General features: G+C 32.6%; 1 protein-coding gene across 50 annotated transcripts in view; it reads right to left on the bottom strand.

The window, feature by feature from the left end:
• Positions 1-15,000, bottom strand: part of LOC124425408 (calcium-activated potassium channel slowpoke) — a 75,558-nt gene that overhangs the window by 31,333 nt on the left and 29,225 nt on the right. For 24 of the 50 annotated variants that reach the window (XM_046965701.1, XM_046965771.1, XM_046965805.1 and 21 more), the window contains exons 7-10: positions 14,071-14,162; positions 5,904-6,014; positions 3,311-3,416; positions 359-511 (exon numbers count right to left, since the gene is read on the bottom strand). In XM_046965701.1, the coding sequence (XP_046821657.1) occupies positions 359-511; positions 3,311-3,416; positions 5,904-6,014; positions 14,071-14,162 (462 nt within the window). Of the gene's footprint in view, positions 1-358; positions 512-3,310; positions 3,417-4,688; positions 4,795-5,903; positions 6,015-14,070; positions 14,163-15,000 lie in introns of all 50 variants that reach the window. The other 26 variants (XM_046965709.1, XM_046965841.1, XM_046966095.1 and 23 more) reach the window with 3 other exon arrangements.

Genomic DNA, 15,000 nt, shown 5'->3' with positions numbered 1-15,000 from the left:
AAAACATAATTTATTTGTCGTTAAATCATGTTAATTAATTATTATCTATTGTGACGGAATTAAAAAATTTTTAATCTATTAACTTTCAATATATTAAATTACAATTTTGTTATTAAAACGCAATGACAATTGTTAATATTTTCAATTAAGAGATTTTTTAATTGATCGAAAAAATCCAATCAATTAAATTAGAATCGTATAATATTTTGAATGATAAAACTTTGAACTTGGAATCCTTGATAATCACTTTTTACGTGAATTAACAAATTTTAATATCAATGATATTGATATTATTTTCAACAAATAGAGAAATATGTTTAATTAATTATAATAATGCAGAAGTAAATATCTTTGTTACCTTGTTGTGATACTGCATTAGCTGTATAATGACACGAATGTCATCCGAATAGTTCTTGATGGAGATGACGCGCATGATGTTGGCCGCGTCCTCGGCGTCTGGGTCCTGGCAATATTTATTCGCCAAAACCAAGCACGCGTCCGCTTCGTGGACCTGCAAATCATTGGAACGAAATGTTGCACTATTCGCGAGATTTTATTATTCGGAAGGTTGAGGGGAAGTCGAGGGCCTGTGGTTGGACGGAAGGAGAGAAATAGTTTAGAACGGGCGAAAAGCCGAAAGCGATGATTGCCCTTCGTTCGACGAACCGATCGATAAATGCAAAAAAAAAAAAAGATAATGCTATAAGTATTATTTATTGTTATTTATTAATAAATAATAAATAGTTATATGTGTGTATGTGTGTGTGTGTGTATATATATGTATGTTTGTATGAAACGTGTTTATATTAGCGTTAGATAGATTTACATATTAGCTAAAAATTGAAGAATTAAAAAATAAAAGAAAAAAAAAAAAATATATATATATATATATATATATACGTATATAATAATAATTGTAATAATAATAATAATGATAAATAAAATGGAAAAAGATTCAAAAACAAATTTACGTTTTTTAATATCATCGCTCGAGGCTACGCTATAAACTGCGAGTTCATTATTAAAAAGTAACGACACTCGTCTGAAGAGACAAGTCAAACAGGTTAAGTAGAAAGTCACGCGAACGAGAAAGACCAAGAGAGATAGAGGTAGAGATAGATAGATAAATAGATAGATAGATAGATAAAGAGAGAGAGAGAGAGAGAGAGAGAGAGAGAGAGAGAGAGAGACAGACAGACAGAGAGAAAGATAGAGATGTTTTATCACATTAATGTCAACTAAAAAGACTCGGGCTTGATGATACTTAGATACTGCTGCTAATACTAATTAAAAAAAAATAAAAAATAAAAATAAATAAATAAATAAATGATGACAACAAAAACATTTCAATCTTAATAATAACGATTTCAAAATCATTCAAATCGAACGATCTTGCGACTATTTATTAATCGAAAACTGATTGATCTATAAGTGTTTGAACGTAAATATATAGATATGTATATATAAAATAAAACGAAACTGTGTTTTTAAAAGAAGTATGTTAAATAATTTAAACGTTTATGCATATCGAGTTATAGTATATGTATATGAGGAGTCATAAAAGATCGTCTAAAGAAGAAAAATATAAAAGAAAGATAAAGTAGAGAGAAAGAGAGAGAGAGAGAGAGAGAGAGAGAGAGAGAGAGAGAGAGAAAGAGAGAGAAATTATAGATTTCTCGAATATATGTAAATGTATCTGTATAGTAAAGAGAGATAGACAGAGAGAGAGATAGTGAGAGAGAGAGAGAGAGAGAGAGAGATGGAGAAATATGATCGATCGAATGAGATTTGCCAAAACGAAATCTTTGGAAAGAGAGGAGTGGGCTAAAAGGGGGGTGGGGCGGAGGTTGTACGTGTAGTTCCACGTATCAACTAATGAATGAATGAATTAATTATTTATCATGCCAAACTAACGTGAACTATCAATATTCGAAGTTCAAGCTCGACGAAAACTACGAAGCACCAATTACGCAATAAGATAAGAACGCAGCCAAAAGAACGTTACAACGCACAAATGATCTATGTATGTGTATATGTATATATATTTATATATATACATATATATATATATATATATATATATATATATCTAGCTAATAAAATAAAGAGAGAGAGAGAGAGAGAGAGAGAGAGAGAGAGAGAGAGAGAGAGAGAAAGAGAGGGAGTGTGTGTGTGAGAGAGGTAATCCTAAACCTCTACGAAAATATTTTTTGCTAATAGAAAACATAAAAAATAATATTAAATATAAACTAACGTTACAAACGTTCTAATAATTAAAGAGAAGAGAACGATGGCCATTTTGCATCTACTCAATTAATCTCCCAACACTTACCCCACTCGGGATGATAGCAGGTATGGGTTTATCCGGTGGGTGAGAAACACATAACCTTTATACGAGGGTTGGCTCTCTTTAACGAATCACGTTTATATCCTTTCTTTCGTGAAAGTTTTAAGGAAAACTTACAATTAGAGGAGGTAACGAATAAATATGCATATATAGATCCATATATGTTATATTAAATAAATGTTTAAAGGTTATATAGGAATACATATATGGGGGAATTTCGCAAGGGTGTTTTTTTTTTTGTAAATAAAAAAAGAACATTCGACGAAGGTCCATCCTTCTTTTTATGAATGCGATTTCATTTGTTCTCGTACTTCGTTGATTCGAATTATTAGAATACAAAACGATAGGAAAGTTTTATCGTTTTGATAGTTTGCGTTGTCTATCACGCACACGACGACACATGAAAGCACACATGACAGCTTATCAGGGGCGATAAGATAGATAGAGAGAAAGAGAGAGAGAGAAAGAGAGAAAAAGAGAGAGAGAGAGAGAGAGAGAGAGAGAGAGAGAGAGAAGGAGAAAAGAAGGAAAGAGAATAGGATGGAGAACATTTCGCGGACACAGTCAACGCTTATAGCAACATACTTGGAAAAGTTAGGACTGGACACACAGCCAACAATCATCCTTAAAAACTATAATCATTCGTTCCGATTTTTCAAGTATACAGAAAGAAACAATGGGAACTCGTAGAGAAAACTTGTCTTTATTTTCGTGTAAGGAAATTTAGATAGTAGTAATCGTCGTAAATTGTTCGACAGATAGAACGCGAAATTTAATTAGGAAATGATCAGGGGAAAAAGAAAAAGATAGAAAAAGAGAGAGAGAGAGATAAAGATATAGAGAAAAAGAAAGGAGGGAGAGAGAGAGAGAGAGAGAGAGAAAGATAATTAATTTAATGTAAATATAATATAATTTTTCACGCAAGTATCATCGACGTCGTCGTCGTGACCGTGAAGAACTCACCTTGACCCGTTGTAGGTCAATGGGGTTCATGATGGTCCCCTGAAAGAACTCCACGGTGGTGAAGTGTCGCTTGAACAGTCCCTCCAGCTCGAGATCTGGTGGCTTCCTAAATGATGGCACGAGTCCGAGACAAAACGATAGATATTTCTTTTAGAAATGAACTTTCACCTTGGATTTTTCAGCGAAACACCTTTTTCTCTCTGAGAGTATGAGAATATATCGTCGAGTGGCACGACGTGTACGTAGCTCGCCGAAGTATCTCCGATTTGTGTGTATGTGCTTTTTTCTCTTTTATATATATGTATATATATATATATATATATATATATATATATATTATATTACATATATTTATATATATAATAAATGTAATGTACACATACACATATAGCGATAAGTATATGTGTACGTTCAAAGTAATATAATAAATAATAAAATTGTAGTAATTAAAGCGATATAAAAGTAAGTACAAAGTAACATCCACGCTCGAGCATCGTCGATTAAGATTTAGATAAAAAAAAAGAAGAGGAAGAAATTTTTAAAATCGATCGATTCAATATCATGATCAAAGATATCAAGATAAATTAATTAATATCATTGACGATGTATCGAGGTATATGTTTAATAAATCTAAGTAAGTCTCTACTGCACGCTGATTCGGCTCCATAGCTCAATACAGCATACCATGCAGTCGCAGGCGATTGCATTCTACATAATATATTGCGTGCGTGCGTATATGATGTGTGTACGCGCGCGCGCGTTTCGTGTATAATATCGATAATAATAATAATAATAATAATAGTGACAGTAATAATAATAATAATAATGATAATAATAATAACAATAAAACAAAATAAATGAATAATAAATTAATAATAATCATCATCAAAGTAACAATAACATTAACAATAACGGTAACAATAATAATAATTATGAAAGATTAGTAACGATGACGATAATAATAATGATAATGATAATGATTGAAAGAGAAAGAGAGAAAGAGATAGAGATAGGTAAACGCGAAGATGGTACTCTATCGATGCTGCGTGGACCACGATAGATATGAATACTTTTCACGACGCGTTTTTGTTCATAATTCAGCCGAGTAAAAGAACCTAAAGAGCTGCAAGGCAAAAAGAAGAAGAAGAAAAAGAAGAAGAAGAAGAAGAAGAAGAAGAAGAAGAAGAAGTAGAAGTAGAAATAGAAGTAGACGAAGAAGAAGTAGAGGAGGAAGAAGAAAAAAAAAGCTCGCGAGTGGCCGCGTGAAGGGCTTTTGTTTCGAGATAATACGTTTCGTTTGATTGATAGAGGTATATTTGTTGTTGTAATATCTTTTTTTTTTTTGGTCGTGTAGTAGTTGTTCTAGGGTTCGGGATACCTTGACGCGTTCCAGATCCACGGCATTCATCATCGTGCCCTGAAAAAACTCCACGGTGGTGTAATGCCTCTTGAGGAGACCCTCCAATTCGAGATCTGGTTCTTTCCTGAAAAAACAGATCACTCCTTACGACAACGGCGATCAGACTCCTTCACTCGTTTTTCGACACATCAGTCTTTGAGTGTGGACAAGTGCGAAAAAAAGTCGTTCATTCGTTTGTTCGTAAGTTCGTTCGTTCGGTCGATCGAACTAGTTTCGAAGATAACTCGCGCAGGAAAATTCGGAAGGATGAACCTTGTTTCCCCCATGTTCCATGTTCCTTTTCTTTTCTGCAATTTCCTTATACGTTCGTTCTCTTCTTCGATTTCGATCGTAGCGAAAACAAACGTGTCGTGTGATCCTTCCGTCTGATCGCCCTTTCGTCATTTCATAGAAAAATCGTATCTATCGAACGGATGAAAGAGAGAAAGAGAAAGAGAGAGAGAGAGAGAGAGAGAGAGAGAGAGAGAAACAGACAGACAGAGAGAAAAAGAGAGAAAGAGAGGGGGAGGGAAAAAGATATATATATATACATAGATAGATAAATGGAAAGAACATCCTGAGACGTATGGCGACGTATACTCACCATCGTGTCGCCATATTGCGTATGGTTATGACGTATCGAGCGATTATTAAATACAATTGCATACCAACAAGGAAGTATATAATAAAATGATTCTAATTAAATGATCGAGTCAATACCGAGTAAGTGAAACGTGTATGAATGTTTTGTGATCTCTGATGACAGTAGTAGACTTACTTAAAATAAACATTAAAATGGCTGAATGATGCCACATTTACGTATATTTGGAGTTTATCTTTTATTTAAAAAAGAGAAAACAAAAAAAAAACAAAAAGAAAAAAAAGAAAAAAGATATGATAAAGAAGAAAAAGGACACGCATTGATATCGTGTGATATTAGAGAAAGAGGAACGAGTAAATGAATGATGAAAATAAAAAAAAAAAATCATGGAGAAATAAACATAAACACATAAATGGATTAAAAAAAAAAAAAAAAAGAAAAAGAAAAAGAAAAAAAAGAAGTATGATACGAAAGTAAACACGACAATCCTCGGAATCGTTTCAATACAGTCCACGCATAGACCTTACTCTTTCCTCTATTTCTTTTCATTTCTTTCCTTTCTTTCTCCTTTTTATTGCTATCGATGTTCATACCTATGCAAGAAGACAACTTCTACATCGACGTCCTCGCGATCCTCGTGTAAGAAGTCCTTGAGAAAGTGCGAGACCGATTCGTAGGTGATATGACCACACACGACAATATGTCTGCCAACACAAAAAATATATTAGAGGATTGTCACCAGGGGTGGTAGAGTAAGCGTTTTTATTCAAGGATAGTCTTTTCAAGCAACTACTGTGTGCACGTTCTAAACAATGTACATATATATGTATACATATATTATACACATACATAGATCACGTATATATATATATATATATATATATATATATATTTATATTTATATATATATAGATGTATATGCGTATGTATGTATATGCATACATATAAAAATAGAGATCAATCAACTAGCACGTTCGCGCGATAGCTCTTTCGCTCTCTTCTTCCGTCCTCTCTCCGTTCCCAATACATCTTCATCTTCTTCTTTTTATACTGTCTACTCGGAACGTGTTTTTCTCCGAGAAAGATCAAGATAAAGAGATAGAGATAGACAGAGAGACAGAGAGAGAGAGAAAAAGAGAAAGAGAGAGAAAGAGAGAGAGGGGAAGATAGAAAGAAAGAGAGAATAGCTGAAAGTGAATGAGCGAGAGAGAGAGAGAGAAAGAGAGAGAGAAAGAAAGACGAGTACAAGAGAGTGAGAGTGAGAGTGAGAGTGAGAGTGAGTGAGAGAGAAAGAGAGAAAGAGAGAGAGAGAGAGAGAGAGAGAGAGAAAGAATGTTAGAGGAAGAGACAAATAGAAAGAGAGAGAGAGAGAGAGACTCATGCAACTTCAGTACGTGGACAAAACCAAACGTTGTGCACGAGACGACAGGAAGAGAGAAGAGAAAAAAAAAGCGAAGTCGATGATAACTTCTTATTCTTTTTTCTTTTCGTTCGTTCTGTTGTTTACTTTTTCTTGCGAAAAAGATTTTTTCTTTTTCTATTCTTTTCCTTTCTTTTTGTCTTTTTTTTTTCTTTTTTCCTTTTCTCCTTAGAAGTATTAATTTTTTGTTCTTTCTTTTCTTTTTTCTTTGGATTTTCCTTCGAGCAAAAACGACGTTACACACTCTCCGCACAGGTATTATCATAGGCTATGTAGAACCGTATACCATTTTAGCCTGCCGCCATCTTGAGTTGAACCATTTTAGAGCGCGTGGTTCCGTTCCTTGAGAAGATAAAAAGAAATGAAAAAAAAGATATATATATATATATATATATATAAATATATAAATATATATATATATATAAATATATATTTATATATGTATAGAAGAATGAAGATAGAAAAAAGAAAATATCCACCGGAGATCACCGATACGTCACTTTTTTCTTTCTATTCCTTTTCGTTCATTTCGAACCGGCCATGGTAATGACGAAGATCATCGATTAAAGAAATGAAAAAAATTCGCGCGCGAGACATCCTTCCTATTGTTAATGTACAAAAAAAAAAAAAGAAGGAAGAAAGAAAAATAGAAAGAAAGAAAAAATAAAATTAAATAAATAGACATTTTTTTATCGGACGATCATCATTATTGACCAACTTGAAACGAATCGTCGCGTATGGAGACGATCGCTCATATATAAATATTTCTTCTTTCTATAATTATTTTCTCTTTGCCAATACGGAGAAGATATTTGCAGCGCAGCGGCGATTTTTCTAAAGCAACGCTTATCCGCGTTGTATTTTTTCTTTTTCTTTTCTTTTTCTTTATCTTTTTATCTTTATTTTTATTCTTCCTTTTTTTTTTTTATTTATTTTTTTTTTATTTTTTCCTTTTACGTACGCACACATACATGTATATGTATGTATATATGCGTATACATATATGCATAAGATCGATACAAACGTATACCCATATATACATACACACTCACAAAATTACAAACAATGGTCTAAACTTACCGATAATTTGCGATAGGGACTCGGCTTTATGTCTTTATAGCCGACTAACGTGATTGGACAACTAAACACACACCTATATGGTAAGATATCTGTGCTAGGTATATATGTACAATATACATTACGGTGGGAGAGAAAAAGTAGCAAGAAATTTGGACAAAAGACTCGCTGATAGTAGATAATGCAGGCTCGTACTTTTTTTTTTTTTATATATATATAATATATATTAACAAAATTATTTCTTGCAGTCAAGTAACAAGTAATGGTAACGATAATAATAATAATAATAATACACAATAATAAGATTAGTAGAGGTAGTGATGCTGGTGGTTGTGGTAGTAATGATATATATATATATATATATATATATATATGTATATATATATATATATAAATTCTCAAGCACAAGACTCGGCCGCTATTTGGATAATTGATAATAATCATAATAATTAATCTCTTGCGTGCCACGTGTGTGCGTGTTATATAATGAAAATGCTGACGTCTGTCCTTTTTCTTTTCTTTCTTTTTTATACTCTCGACGAATTCTATATTATGAGAAAAAGATAAGAAACGAGAGGGAAAGAAAGAAAGAAAGAGAAAAAAAGGAAGACCACACGAACAGGAAGGCAGTGCTGCTTACTAATAGTGCAATTAAGTGTTGTTATGTTTTATATACAAGATTTATACATAGCTTTCATTAATTAATTAATTAATTAATTAATTACTTAATCTCGATATCTAAAAATTAAAATTAAAGAAGAAACAAAATGAAAGATCCATGATCGTAAGATTATATATATATATATATATATATACATATATATATATATATATATATAATACCATGCTTAGTTGTTAATAAACTACTACCGTTCATAATAATCATAATTATCTAAGTAAAACGAAATAACTCATAATGAATTCAGTATATGATTTATTCGAGAATCGAACAGATATTGATAAAAAAGCATTGATAAGAAAGTAACGTAATACATATGTATATATATATATATATATATATACACCTATACAGATAAATATAATATATGCGTAAGCACATATAAATCAATGCCACTGAATTCATTGTGAGCCGGCGTCGATCGATGTAAGCCCTACTGCCATTATTAAATCTATTCTACAATAGGAGGCCGACATTTCACTGTGTGTATTTATACGTGTGTGAGACGTCAGTGCTTTTTCTTACAGACTTTACACTATCTATATACATATACATATATATCGTATATGTATATATTGTGAGAGTAAAGTTATATTCTCTCTCTCTCTCTCTCTTTTTCTCTCTCTCTCTCTCTCTCTCTCCGTCTCTTTTTCCTCCGTTATTCATTAGCCACTTCTGATAACAAATTCATCGACGTTGTTTCGAGAGTCGAGAAAAAGAAAAAGAAAAATAAAAAGAAAAAAAAAGAGAGAGAGAGAGAGAGAGAGAGAGAGAAAGAGGATTGAAATAAAAATTCTAATATACGTTTAGACGTATGTATGTGTGTGTGTGTGTGGGTGGGTAAGTTTATATGTATATATGTACATACTATTAGCGTGCGAGAGAGAGAGAGAGAGAGAGAGAGAGAGAGAGAAAGAAAGAGAGAGAGAAAGAAAGAGAGAGAGAAAACTATAACTACTACTCTTCTTCTCTCTCTCTCTCTCTCTCTCTCTCTCTCTCTCTCTCTCTCTCTCACGTGCTTTAGAATCACGCTTTTTGAGATTTGATTTATTTTTCCTTCTTCTCGCCCTGCATTCCGATAATAATAAATAATAATATTCGCGAGTACTATACCGACGGCTTGTACTAGTACTGAAAGTGTAACTGTGATAACCGTGATCGTGATTTGTGTGATGGCAATAGTGATAATGATGGTGATGATGGTGGTGGACGGTGGTAATAGTGAGTGGTGGTGGTAGTGGTGCTGATCGGGATAAAAAAAAAGTATGTCTCCAGTGCGCAAAAATAATTTCATCTCCCATCGAAAATTACTATATAATAGTGGTAAATAATAGTGGTAACGTTTTACTCTTTAAGTTTCTATATTTTTTATTTATTTATCTTTTCTTTCTCTTACGAGGCTCGTGTCGTTTCGAAGATGGAAACAAAAAAAAAAAAAAAGAAAATAAAAGAAAAGAAGAAAATTATCAACGAGCATTCTTTTTTCGATGAGAAAAATATCGGCCTTAAAGAGAAAAGTCGATATCTCTGATATCGATATCAGATTGATAAAAACATCAACGAAGGAGAAACGTTGTACAGACGATGGCGACGATGACAAGGACGACGATGATGACGATGACTACAATGACGACGTTGACATTGACGGGGGAGCTTCTCTTTCTCTTTTTTCTTTTTTTTTTCGTTTCGTTTTTTCTTTTTTTTTCATTTTCCAATCAACCGAAAAAGAAAGAGAGAGAGAGAGAAGAGAGAGAGAGAGAGAGAGAGAGAGAGAGAGAGATTGAGAGAAAGAGAGACCCGTCGGATATGTACGATTTTTACTGACTTCTCTCCCCTTTAATCAATACTTCTAACACACACAATAGGTGTCAAAAAAAAAAAAAACAAAAACCAAAAACAAAAAAAAGAATTAAGAAAGATTAAAAAAAAAAAAAGAAATAAACAGTACATATGTACATATATTTGTCAGGGCATTTCAATGTTCTATTTTTTTCATTTCTCTTTTACGAAAAATTACAGCCACATATTTTCGGATTTTCCACGAGTTGGAAAATGTGTACGTAGTAAAAGAAAGAGAAGAAAAAAAAGAAATAAAAATAACGAAAAAGAAAAAGGGAGAAAGGAAAAAGGAGAAGAAGAAGAAACAAATAAAAAAAAGAAAAAAGAAAAAAAAAAAGAAAAATAAAAATTAGAATTTACAAAAATCCATCCTCCCATTTGTCTAACACAAATTATATATACAATATAATGTAATAAAAGCTCTGCGCTTCGATTAACCGATTAATTAGCAAACAGCCTGACTGATAAATCGTCACTTACGCTATATTTATATATATATGTAGTATACGTACGTATTATATAAATATATGTAAACAACAATAACAACAACAATAACAACAACAAGAATACAAAGATAATATGATGGTGTATGAAAACACGCACACATTCACGCACTCATACATACACACACACACACACACACACACACACAAACACACACACAGAGAGATTAACGAGTCTATAGAAAAAATTTCGGGTCTTTCGTCTCTTCCTTCGCACGTTTTAATTGACGGTGATTAATAAAAACGTAGGTCGGACGGGGAGGTTAGTGATGATAAGGGGGTTTTGTGATCGAGGGTGAAGGAAAGAAAAAGAGAGAGGTAAATAGATAGATAGATAGATAGATAGATAGATAGATAGATAGATAGATAGATAGATAGATAGATAGAGAAAGAGGAAGAGAGAGAGAGAGAGAGAGAGAGAGAGACAGAGAGAGAGAGAGAGACAAAGATAAAGAGATATAGAGAGACAAATATAAAAAAGGAAGAAGAAATTAGTGTTGGTGATGATCGTTAACTAAATGCTGTCTAATAACATCAAAGAGTTTTCACACCGAATTAATTAATATAAAATACGAGAAAAATAATATATCTTTTTGTGTATGTACATACAATATATGCACGCATACAAACGGGAACGAGCGTACGGTGTTGGCTGTTAACAAGGAGCATTGTTAACACTTATACAAAACCATGGAAAAGCGTGCGACATTATTTCATTTTTTTCACGCTTTCGTCGTTGTAATTGTTGAAGAAAAAAAAAAAAAAGAAAAAAAAAGAAATCGTTAAAGAGAAAAAAAAATGAATTTCCACCGACGTCACTTCTTTTTAATATGTTTTTTTTTTTTCATTCTTTCTTTCTTTCTTTCTTTTTATTTATTTATTTATTTATTTTTTTATTTTTTTTCTTTAATAATTATTCTTTCCCTTTCTTTTTTTCGTTTCGGTCTCTACAACATTTTTTGTTTGAATGCATCTTCATTAAATTCATGTTACTCTTTCAGGAATGATGCAAGAGAAAAAAAAGATAGAGAGAAAGAGAGAGAGAGAGAGAGAGAGAGAGAGAGAGAGGGAAAGAGAAAGATAGATAGAGAAAAAGAAGGAAAAATGAAATATTGTTGAGAACGTACCGTTAAGGGCCACCACCGTACGCAACGCACACGTATGGTTTGTAAACGCGCGCATGCGTTCAATCTCATTTCTGAAATGCAACGAGGTGGAGGTAAGTTGGAATTGGGGTGGGGTGGACGTGTACATGCGGCATTTGGTTCGTTGCACTCGGGAAGAAATACAGCCTCAGCTCCGGGTACGACGACGGAACAACTAACGCTCACCGTTTGCGTTCATATGCTTCTACTAATGTTCTAATGCAGAAAAAGAAAAAGAGAAAAAGAAGGAAAAGAAGGAGGAAACGTGATTTTTCCTTAGAAAAAAAAGAAAAAAAAAAAAGAAAAAAAAAACCGAAAACCACCAGTTTTTTCTCTCGTATTATTTCTCTCTCTCTATCTCTCTCTCTCTCTCTTTCTCTCTCTCTCTCTCTCTCTCTCTCTCTTTCTTTTCTCTTTCTTTTCTCTTTCTTTTTCAAATTTATATTGCGAACTGTGTTGATATCGTATATGTTCCTTTTTCTTTTTCTTCTTTTTTTTTTTCTCTTACTTAGATTTTAAATATGTCTCGCGATTACTCGAATGAACGTGATAATCGTTCTAGAAAGAAAGAAACGAAGAAAGTCGATTGTTTCTGCCAAAAAATTAATTAATTAAATAATTTCTATGCTTTTATCTTTCCATGAAGAAAAAGATAATTCTTTCTTTAGATAAGAACGATAAAATAAGAGAAAGAGTAGAAGAGAGAGAGAGAGAGAGAGAGAGAGAGAGAGAGAGAGAGAGAGAAAGAGAAAGAAATGTATATAGAAAAAAACAAATCCGGAGAAAACTGTATTTGTTCCAAGTGCGGTTAGTGTGCATAAACAAGCTAACATCAGTTTACTAGGTGGTTTACCTATGATTAGGTATGTGTATGTGTATATATATATATATATATATATATATATATGTATGTATCTGGGCTAGCAATCAGACTGGTAGTTATACAAGTTGATAAATGGATAGAGAGGAAATATAGGAACGTTCATTAGAGTTCACAAACGATGATGTTCGTTGATTAGCGGAGGGACCCTTTTTGAATTCTGTAAAAGAGAGATACTTGTCTCTCGCAGATATGGATGCATTAAGTGGAAATTTGTGATTTTAGTGTGACTTGCTAACGTTATAGTTTCTAAGCGCACATACATAGTGATAAAGTAAAGATAAAATAAGAAGAAGAAGAAGTAGTAGTAGTAGAAGAAGAAGAAGAAATGGATTGAGTCGATGGGATTTTCATGGAAAATTATCTTGGAGATTTGATAAGGGGATAAGATTGTGTGATTAAAGAAAGGAAAAAATGATTGTTTGTTTTCTGTTCTTTTTGTATGTTTCTTTGTTACTTTCTTCGTACGAAGAAATATACTTTTTTCTTTTTGTTATTTCGAAAATGTCATGTATGGAACATGTGATGTCTGTTCATGTTGTTGTAATAGATCGTGTACACCGTTTTCGTTATAAAATAAGATAAACGAGCGAACAGGTGGTTAAGTAGTCGAGGAGAAAATTCGACGCATCGATGAGGTCGATGAGTAAAAGTGAGTTGTCATGAAAGGGTTAGGCCAACTCGGTAAATGAATGGCTTAATAACACGAGGACAGAGTTAGTATGTTAATATATAAAATATAAACGATGATGTTGACAAAAAAATTCACATAAATTAAAATAGAATTAATTTGACGAACAAGAACGTCTGATGGAACAAAACTTTTTTTATTTAAAAAAATTTTTTTTTCTTTTTTTTTTTTTTTTTTTTTTTTTTTTTTTTTTTTGGAAAAAAATGAGTAATAAGAAAGAAACGAAAACGTGTGTACGTGCGCGTGTGTAGATGTATGCGGATTTATACATTTATGTGATGTATGTATGTAATGTTATAAAGATGGAACGAGTCCATTAGAAAACAGAGAAACAGACGTTTGTCTTTTTGTTTCTCTTTCTTTTTTTTTTTTCTATTTTTCTTTTCTTTTCTTTTCGTTTTTAAGTATTATACATACTGTCTCGTGTATGAGGAAATGTTGGAATAGGTAATGGTGGCTTGTGAGAAGGATGGACATATGGAGTGGTTCAACTCGGGAAAGCTAATTGGCTGGTAGTGTCTCTCACCTGCGACCTCGCTCGTTCTTCAAAGTGCCGCCATACTTGTTTCGCGTCCCGATCAGGTCAATTATCTCGGGGATACAACTGGCGAATATGGCCTACATCGCGTGATAGAACAGAATACAACACTCGCATCAATACACTTGTGTAACAGGGTTGACTGTAATTTTTTTGTTTTTTTTTTTTTTTTTTGTTTTTTTGTGTGTTCGTGTTTGTCTTTATTCTCTTATTTTCTTTTTTTTTTTCTTTTCATTTTATTTTTCTTTTCTTGCTTTGGTCGTTTTTTCCTCCATTCTTTTTTCTTCTATGTTTTTTTTTGTCCTTTCTTTTTATACGACTTCGCCCATTCGCGTCCCCCTTTTCCCGCTCGCGTAACTCACTTTTTATCATCGGTCGTTTATTTATTTATTTTCTTTTTTTACTTTTTCTTTTTTCATTTTTTTTTAGCGAAATAGTAGCGACGATAAGAAGAGGAAAAAAAAGAGAGAGAGAGAGAAAAAAAGGAGAGAACAAAAAAAAAGAGGAGACATACCGAGTGGCATACGCACAGTCGCGTAAAATCACGTGCAACGTTATTTTTTCTTTTTTCTTCTTTTTTTTTTTTCCTTTTTCGTTACATTCATATGTTTATTTTTTTTTCCTTTTTTTTTTTTTTTTTATTCCTGCGCCTTTAAACGCGTTTCGTCGCACGCTCTCTATGTAAATACATTATTTATTTTCCGTACGTTTCTCTACTTTATTTATCATTATTCCTTTCTTTTATTTTTTTTATTTTTTTGTTTTTTTGTTCTTTTTTTATTTTTATTTTTACTTTTATTCATTTCCCGTCGTCCTGTCCTTCTCTTCGACTTTTCTTTTTTTGTTTTCTCTCAAGTGTCGAGGGCGAGGAGAGTCATACATTTACATATAAAAAACGAAAGAAAGTTTTGGCTCAGC

Source organism: Vespa crabro, chromosome 1, assembly GCF_910589235.1.
Source record: "Vespa crabro chromosome 1, iyVesCrab1.2, whole genome shotgun sequence".
Classification (NCBI taxonomy): Eukaryota; Metazoa; Arthropoda; class Insecta; order Hymenoptera; family Vespidae; genus Vespa; species Vespa crabro.
Note: the sequence above shows the minus strand (reverse complement) of the source record. Positions and strands in the feature narration are given on the sequence as shown.